The sequence below is a fragment of the Chaetura pelagica genome, unplaced genomic scaffold (genome assembly GCF_000747805.2).
Source record: "Chaetura pelagica isolate M959 unplaced genomic scaffold, ChaPel_1.0 scaffold132, whole genome shotgun sequence".
Lineage (NCBI taxonomy): Eukaryota > Metazoa > Chordata > Aves > Apodiformes > Apodidae > Chaetura > Chaetura pelagica.
This window is the reverse complement of record NW_009952709.1, coordinates 1,590,839-1,600,234: the sequence shown is the minus strand read 5'-3', so window position 1 is coordinate 1,600,234 and position 9,396 is coordinate 1,590,839. Positions and strand designations below refer to the sequence as shown.

The following is a 9,396-nucleotide window of genomic DNA, read 5'->3' as shown; positions in this document are numbered from 1 at the left end:
TCCAACCTGCCCTTCAACACTGCCAGGGATGGGGCAGCCACAGCTTCTCTGGGCAACCTGGGCCAGGGTCTCAGTGTCCTCACACTCAAGAATTTCCTCCTAGTGTCTAATTTAAATCTCCCCTCTTCCAGTTTTAATCTATTCCCCCTGCTCCCCTCCCTTCCTTCCCCTTGTCCCAGGTTCCTCCCCAGCTTTCCTGGAGCCCCTTCAGGCACTGGAAGCTGCTCTAAGGTCTCCCTGGAGCCTTCTCTTCTCCAGGCTGAACACCCCAACTCTCCCAGCCTGGCTCCAGAGCAGAGCTGCTCCAGCCCTGGGATCATCATTGTGTGTTCAACAGCTCCATGTCCTTCTTGTGCTGGACACCCCAGAACTGGACAAAATCCTCCAGGTGGGGTCTCATGAGAGAGAGAAGAGAAGGAGAATTGTCTTTCCCTTGCCCCGAGGGCCACCTGCTGCTGCTGCAGCCCAGGAAGGGGCCTAGAACATTGTGACACTACCCAGGGAGGGCAGTGAAGCTGGACACTCACCTGTCTCGTTGGAGAAGCAGGTTTTATGGAACTTGCCCATGTAGAACTCCAGCCCAATGATGGCAAACATCACGATGGCGAAGAAGAGGAGCAGCCCGATCTGAAGCAAGGGCACCATGGCCTTCATGATGGACTTGAGGACAACCTGCAGGCCTGTGAGGACACAGAAACAGCACATCAGCAATGGGGGAAGGAAGCCAAGGGCTTGGGGTGGGGGCAAGGCAGGAGAGAAGGGTAAGGGCAAGTTTAGCCTGGTAGTACCAAGCAATGTTGGTTCTCTCAGGATGCTCTGGGAAAGATGCTACAGCCATAATACACCCAAGGTACCAGAGAGACAATCAGGTGAGTTATCTGCTTCTGGCTCCTTTTCTTCAGAACACAGATTGAAAGGTCTCTTAAGCTTCAGAGATACACAAAAAAAAGGACATTTCTTGAAGCCAGAGGAGTCCTGAGCCTCAGCTGGGAGCTGGGCCAGGTCCTTCACCTTCAGCCCAGCCCTGCAGCAGAGCTGGACACTGCCATGGTCACCCCTGAGCTGTGCAGGAGCTGCTTCTCCCTCCATGAGACACAGAATAGTTGTGATGCTGCTGTGCTGATCACACCCTGCTCCTGGAGAAACAAAGCCCTGTCTCCAGGGCTGCCCATCCAGAGCTTTGTCACTGGCACAAAACCTCATTTTCAATGAAAACCAGGGGAGAGATAAAGAGGGAGAGGCTGGAGAGATGGAGGTGCCAGGTACCATCATCCAGACACATCACAAACACATTCCAGTGATAAGCAGCAGCTGAAATCCACCCTGATGGCCTGACCTAAGGTATGGAGAGTGAAGGGCTGTCCTTGTCTTGCCACCTTGCAGGGCACTGCTGAGGTCAACATGGGGGCATGCAGGGAAAAAGCAGGAAGATCTGTAGGATGGGAAAAATACTGAGAGTGTAGAAGAAAACCAGGTGTATGACTGCACCTCAAGGCTGTACCTTAGGGCAGGAAAAAAAAGCTTTCACAGCAGCACCAACACCAGGAGAGCAAATGTTACTCTGGGGAAAGACTGTGCTGGTCCAGGACAGACCACAAAGGAAGAGGAACACCCCTAAGGGGTCACCTTACTTCCCTGCCATCCTCAGACTGTCAGTCCCACACCACCACACTGTTTTGCCCAGACAAGACACTCATGAAAAACCAGCCAGCAACATCTGCCTAGAGATCTTGCCAATAAATGCCACCTCTCCCAAGCCTGGCCAGGGACCTCTCCTGCATGGGAACTCAGCTCCAAGCCCTGCCCATGAAAGGGTGCTGATTTCAGGAAAAGTTGGTGCTGATATTGCAGAGCACAACCATAACCCCTGTCTGGTTTTGTGCAGCCCAGCCATTTCAGCCCTGGAGCAGGCAGGGAGGAAGCTGAGCTGACGAGGAGATGAAGCTGCCTGGCTGCCAAGGGGTTAGCAGAGAAGAGCAGAGCACCCCACAGGGCACCAGTTTCCTTTCACTGGCTCTTGCTGGAAGGAGAAAAATATAAGATCTCAGTTCCATGTTCAGGAATGAAATCCACTCCTGAGAATGATCCCCTGCTGGTGGGGAGAGCAGCTGGTGGGGAGTGACAAGTAAAAAGGTAGTAAGGAGCAGAGTGGGGACTTTAATGGCTTCAGGGCACCTGCAAGGCAGGATGAAGCCCCTCACTGGTGCACTTGGACCCTTCACCTCTGTATCAAGTTGCCCACTGAGCAAGAACAAACCTGACCTGCTCTTTTCCCTTTGTTTTTTTCCCCCTTATTGAATGGGTGAAGCCTGAAGGCCCCAGAGCAAGATGCTCAGCTGGTAAAAACTGTCAAAAGATCCAAGTTCAGGGCTGGGAGCCTGGAAGCTGCAAAATCTGTGCCTCAGGTCTTCAACACTCCTGAGAATTTAATTCAATCCCAAAGGCAGAGGAGTCCTAGGACAAACCCCTGAGGCTCAGCTGCAGGTTTGGGAGCTGAAATCAGCTCCTGCACAAACACAGGGTGGCAGGAAGCCAGAACCAAGCAAGACCAGGAGGAAAGGGAGCAGAACATTGCTCAAAAAAGCATGTAATGCCCCAAAAGCTACAGAGCACCTTGGGCTGTGAAGATCACGGAGTCACAGCCTGGTTTGGTTGGAAAGGACCTTAAAGTTCATCTGGTTCCATGGGCAGGGTTGCCCTCCCACTAGACCAGGTTGCTCAGAGCCTTGAACACTTCCAGGGTGACACTTCCAGGTGAACACTTCCCAGATGATGACACTCCCATGATCATGACACTCACTTGGGATTCCTGACACCAGCTTGAGGGGTCTCAGCACCCGCACAGCTCGGAGGGTCCGCAGGTCAAAGTCAGTCCCAGCAGTTGCCAGAATCCTGAGGGCAAAAAGGGGAGAGAGGAGGAAAATTGGAGATTAAATGCAAATCCCTCTGTGCAAACCATGGGTAAGCATTGTGTCAACCCAGCAAGTATTCAAGCTGCTTTAACCTTTTTACCTGCAAACAAACTGGGTCCACTGGAAACCACCAACTCACACCCCCCAGCCCTGGGGAGCCTTGCTCAGAAAATCTGCAGCCTTTGCTGCTTTGGAGACCAGTTACACCCAGTGAGCAGGGCCTGGCTCTGGGTGTTACAGACCAGAAGGGAACAAACCCCTCAGCCATGCCAGAAATTACCTGCCAGAACTTTTCCCTATAATAAATTCAGAAATCAATCAAGTACAGACATCAGGTGTTTCCTAATATCTGAAGCAGTTTCTAGGGATGTAGTTTGCTCTCTGTGTGTGCAAAGTTAATTTGTGGTCAGAGTATCTTATTTGAGGAGCTACCCAGGCAGTGGGGTGCAGGATTTCCTGATGAGCTGCAGTAACACTGATAAGAAACAGCCTGCAGACCAGAATCAAGCTTCAAAATGAGACAGGACTCCCCTAACACAAGCCAACCATGCAGTTAGTCCAGAGCAAAAACCCTCTCTCCTCAGCTCCCCTTTGACTGCACCATTTAGCCATCAAATCATTTTGGTTGGAAAAGACCTTTAAGATCATCCAGTCCAACCCTTCCCTCAGCCCTGCCCAGGCCACCCCTGCCCCGTGTCCCTCAGCACCATCTCCAGGGCTTGGAAACCCCTCCAGGGATGGGGACTCCACCTGGGCAGCCTGGGCAGGGCCTGACAGCCCTTTTGGGGAAGGAATTGTTCCTAATCTCCTCTTTTCCCATCACTTGTTCCTTGGGAGAAGAGATTTCAAGTTATTAGAAGCAATTGCCATTGGTTTTTGCCAGGTTTGTCCCCAGGCTGCCCTACCAAGGTGGAAGTGGTTGAGCAACCAGCCCAGCAGTGGGGTCTTCAAGCCCCCAGCCCCAACCTCCTGGGACCAGCTGCATAAGATGCCACCACTCTGCTCACTACAACTGCTGGAAGTGCTGCCACAGGGATCCAGCCTCGTCCATCATCTGACACTTTGCCAACCCTTCCTCAGGAGCTACAGCTGCAAGAGGGACTTGCAAACCTGGCTGAAAAAGTGGGATTGCAGGGCTGGCACAGGACACAGGCAGAGCTGGAGGGACATTGCCAGACTTGGGCAATGAATCCCAAGCAGTGCCCCGGGGTCTGAGCACCCAGACACACCAAGTGTCCTGGGCTGGAGCTCAGAGATGCTCAGCAAGGTGCAGAAGACCCACACTGTGCACCCATGATTTATGTGCACCTGCCAGGAGCCCTCATTGTTCCTGACAGCAGGTGCTGAGCACTCAGCACAGAGCCTGGCTGCTGGCACAGGCACCACAGAAAGCCCAGGTTTTCACAGCAGGACACACAGCCCTTCCCCAGGCACCAGGCAGGAGATGCCTGGCAAGCTCAGCTGCAGGGGCTGGGGCTGTGTCAGGAGCACCCCCAGCACAGCCACCCCAGCTCCCACCCCTGCCCCAGACTCACTGACTTTGTGCTGCTGCCAAGCACAGCTCAGGGAAGAGCAGGATCAGCATCACTGGGTGGAAAGGGGCAGACTCCAGCAGCAGGAGGAGCTGGAAGCAGGAAAAACCCTGCTGAGATGTTGGAAGGCAGGAGAGGCAGCAGCAAACCAGGGCCCAAGGAGCAGAGTGTCTATCCTATAGAACACCTGTTCCTACATTTCCATAACCAGAAAAATCCACATTACATCAGCTCCATTGGTGCAACACGAGCAGAAGCAACAGGAGACAAGTCAAACCAAGAACCACCACATGCAGAGGCTTCTAATTAAATCTTCCACATCCGTGCCGATGGTTTCATTCCTCTTCTCCCTTCCCTCCACCCTCACAACTTAATTGCTCACTTATAAACCTCTGCAGCCTGGGAACAGCACACACTTCAAGTCAAAAGATAACCTGAAACATCCACCTTGGATGTTTAAGGTGCTCCAAAACCAGCACCTTTTGTCTCCAGTGAGCTGAGGGAGATTCTTGCTGCCATTAGGTAGAGCCCTGGTTCCTGGGACATGCTGGGAGGAGGGTGCTTGATCTGCTCATCACTTTGCTTCTAAATTCAAAAAGAAAATGGGAGGGAATGAGGGACACCACCAATAAGACCCACGTTGCCAGGAAATGTTCCAGTGTCTTCGTGCCAGTCTTGTCTTCCTGATGGGCTTGATGCTAAAACCAGCCTGCTCAAACTCTGGCAGCACCACCCCCCAAATCAAAACCCCTAATCATTCCTTGATTCCCACATCACAAGCACTGGGATCCCCCAGGTACCCTGCACAGGGTTCCCCCAACAGCAACCACCTCCAGTGGCTTGAGAGCTGGTCCATGGATCCTGCAAAGCATCCAGGCCTGTGCAGCTGTCCTGGCACTGCTCCAGCTGCCCAGGAACCAACCACTCCTGAAAACCAACCCAACCCTGTCCTGGTCCTGCTAGAGAGGAAAAAAAAAATTACACAGGAACTTCCTAAACACCATCCTTTTGGTGGCAGAAATGGAAGATCAAGGGAGATGAGGTGGTAGCTCTAGGTCTAAAAATCCACATTGGAGCCTTGGAGGTGAATGAGATGGGAGGTGAGAGAACCCAGGGGGACACTGATCATGTCTCCTGCACTAGTGGAAGTGGAGAGGGCTGGATGCTGCAGCTTTATCCCACCCTGTGTTCACAGCCCTGGCTCTGCCCCCCAGGCAGCCTGTGCAAAGGGTGGAACAGGGAGACAGGGACCCCAAGGCTTTCAGAGGAGCTGTGGGGTCAACAGCCACACCAGGAGCCCTGGCACGTGCTGCCTTTGCTTCCTATAAAACCAAAGCTCATTTGCAGCTGCTCAGCTCTCCTCTGCCCTAAACCCTTCACAGACACACATGGAAAAATGTCCCCCTGAGGGAAAGGCCTTAACTTCACAGCATTTGCCTGAGTGTCATCTTCCTGGTTTATCATTTTCCCCTACTCAGCTGAAATCTCACAACTGGGCACCCAAAGTTAGGCCAGAACAAGTCAGAAATTATCATTAAAAAGAAGATAAAGGAGATATCAAAGGAGCCAAGTGACAAACACATCCTGCTAATCCTGCCAAAGCTTCTCTGGCTGCCCAGGAACAGCTGGGAACAAAGCAGAGGGGACACAGGAGGGGAAATGCACTGTGCAAGGTACAGAAAAATAGCAGAAGGTGATTTTAGAAGATTTATTCACAAAGAATAAACGGCTTGACCTGCAGCCCTTTTGTATCTTAACAGGTTGTACAGAAACACTGAGGTCTGATTGGCTTAGGATGTTTTCTTCCATAGAACTTCAACACTTGAAGTGTCTTCATGAAATACATTTTTCTGTATAATTTGCCTTTTTCATGGCTAGGATGGTCAACCATCTAACCCTTCTTGCTCATGGGCTCTATCACCAGCTCCTCTGACCAGCTCTGACCTCTGTTCCCAGAGACAGAGCCCACATTGGTGATAAATGCTCCATCACTTCAAGCAAAGCTTGAAACAAGCTATAAAAGCAGCTTATTCCTTTGGGTAACAAAAGCAGGCAAAGAATGAAAGGAAAGTTCCTTTCCTGAACATTAACATCAATAATTAGCACTCCACTTCCTGAGGTCCCTCAGAGCTCAGGGGGCTACAATTTTCAGAGCCACTCAACAACAAATCTCCTTTCTGAAGGCCTGAGCTGAGAAACTGCCTCCAAACTCCTCCAAGCTCAGCCCCAGATCCCTAAACCCTGAGGACTGAAGAAGGGAAAAGCCAGCCCTGCTCCTGAGGCCCAACCCTACCTTCTCCTCCCTTCAGGGCTTTTTCAGTGGATTTAATTCAGCTTTTCCAGGTGATCTCTTAGGGAGCAGGTGACAAAGGTGCTTTGCATCTCCCCCCAGGCAGGACAAGGAACAGAAACACAGGAAAGGTCCCACCTGGGAGCCCTGAATAGATGATCAAAAACAAGGGGTTTCCATCCATGTCTCTGCTTATAGGAGCAACCACACCCAGGCAGCCCCAGCACAGGCAGATCTGCAGGGGATGGAGAGTGTCCTCCTGGCCTCACTGGCCATAAATCCCCCCAGAGGGGACAGGAGATGTGCAGGAGGGAGCTGGGACTGGCTGCAGGTCCAGCAGCTCCGTGTCTGCTGCAGAGCAGATAACACAGCAGCTAAAAGCAGCAAGATGAGTAACTGAGAAGGATTAACACCTCCAAGGGACCTCACCACTTGATAACCCTGGTGCCAGGGTAGGTTCTGCTGGAGGAGGAATCACTGCCAGGCATTTTTAATGCAACCTTTCTAGTTAGGATCAACTCCAGTCCTAGAAAGTAAAGTGGAAACAGGGATTTTAATTTATTTATTTTCACAAACCTGATCCCAAAAAGCCTAAGAACCAGATCCAGCTCTTCAGCAGGATTAGGAGAAAGGCCAAATACCCACCAGCTGCCCTCAAAAAAGAAGGAGAACACCAGGCAGCAGCACAGCAGCTGGCCTAGGAAAGGAACACCCCCCAGCACTCCTGGCCCACAGATCCAGCCCCCACTTCATGCAGCCACCTTGGCAGCATTGACCCCAAAACCTCTGACAAAAGCAGGGACACAGAAAACTCCAGGAAATCCCCCCCAATTCCCAGAGCCTGACTTTGGACAGAAGCTCCTGGTGTCCCCAGAGTCCTCCAGGAAACAGGAAAATGAAATATCTTCATAAATATTGGCTTCATAAATCTTAAAAAAAACTGGTTTAAAGATGTTTCCATCTGAGGGTGGTTGCCTGGGCTGGTCATGGACTCTCTGTCCCTCATCCACACACTCCTTCCCAACTCCTCCTCCACTTCCTAGAGATGGAGAAGGTTCCCAACCCCACAGGAGTTGTCACCACCACCAAGAGACCTGTCACGGTGTTCATGGGGGCTAGAAAACCCAGGGGAGAACCTGCAAGGCTGTTCTTGGGAGTTTGACAGCAAAAAAATTAACTGGAAAGATGCAATTCTTTTGCCATGTGAGGTTCTATAAAAAGATTCCTTTCCCTCAAAAAAAAAAAAAAGACCCATCCAGTTCATCTGAAGGAACTGGGCTTTTAAACTGGTGTTTCCCCTTCAGCAGCAGGAGCACTAACAAGTTCAAAGAACACACATTCTCCATTTCTTTTTCTTGGTTTGCCTGAAACCATTTTCCACGGGGGGCTGCTCTGCCTTCTGCTTTCCTGAAGGACTAGAGCATTTCCACCCCCAAGTGGGCAGCAGCACAAAGCTGCTGGAGCTGCTGGGACTTCCCAGGGTCAGGAATACTAGCAGCCCACCAGCCAGTTCCAGGCAGCTGCTGGCCTCCCCACATCACCTCCCAACCCCTGGATTCATAGAATCCCAGACTGGTTTGGGTTGGAAGGGACCTGAAAGATCATCCAGATCCAACCCCCTGCATGGGCAGGGACACCTCCCACCAGCCCAGGCTGCTCCAAGCCCCATCCAACCTGCCCTTCAACACTGCCAGGGATGGGGCAGCCACAGCTTCCCTGAGAAGCCTATTCCAGTGTCTTCCTACCCTCATGGTGAAGAATTTCCTCCTCATGTCTCACCTAAATCTCACCTAAATCTCCCCTGTTCCAGTTTAAAGCCATTATTCCTTGTCCTGCTGCTCCATGCCCTGATCAGAAGTCCCTCCCCATCACAACACCAACTTCTCCAGTGTCTGCCCTGCTCAAGATCCAAGAACCACCTGCTGGGGACGAGTGGAGGTGGCAGCAGGACAGAGCTTCCTCCCAGGGTAGGTGCTGCCCAACAGAAGGTGGGTGAGGGCAATACCCCTGGTCCCACAGGCTGGAGGGTGCAAGTTCCAGCTGTGTGCTGTGAGCTCCAGCAGGGTCCCCTGGGCAGTGGGGGGAGGAACTGCAGGAGGAAAGCAACAAGTTGTGATGGATCATGCAGGGGGAAATGAATGTTACTGGAGGCATTTTGAGACAGGTTTCTGTAGCACTGTCCTCCAAGGGCTGCTAGAGCATCAACAGCAGGCACAGCACCTTGGAGAGGGAAGGGCCATGATATCTGGCAACTCATGGACATGGGACATCCCTGGTCCCTGCTCCTCCCAAGCAGCAACTGGTGATGAACCCTCAGACAGATCATGAAGCCAATGAGCAAGAATCACAAGGAGGAACCTCACCAGCTGCACACACTAAAAGCTGCAAAAAGACATGGTGAGTGTCAGTCCTGGGTGTCTGGCTGCTGAGGGGCACCTCAAATGAGCCCTTTTCCCCTTCCTGACTTCCCCACTCCCACTGAAGACATCACTCCACGCCGTGCTGCTGAAGTGGTCTGGCTGAGCTCCTTGCCCAGGGCTGGAGGGCAGGGCACTGGAGGCAACGAGCCAAGGGGAGCCTGAGCCAGCCCCGGGGATGCAGGCAGGTTGTGCTGAGCACAGCAAGCCTGGCTCATGCCTGGGTGGCAGCAGAGGGGCTGCCA

General features: G+C 52.2%; 1 protein-coding gene across 1 annotated transcript in view; it reads right to left on the bottom strand.

Annotated features, from left to right (window-relative positions):
• CACNA1B (calcium channel, voltage-dependent, N type, alpha 1B subunit) overlaps window positions 1-9,396 on the bottom strand; it is a 326,950-nt gene that overhangs the window by 208,378 nt on the left and 109,176 nt on the right. Inside the window, exons 5-6 of the mRNA XM_009994349.1 lie at window positions 2,801-2,892; window positions 528-680 (exon numbers count right to left, since the gene is read on the bottom strand). Coding sequence (XP_009992651.1) covers window positions 528-680; window positions 2,801-2,892 — 245 coding nt within the window. The remainder of the gene's footprint in view (window positions 1-527; window positions 681-2,800; window positions 2,893-9,396) is intronic.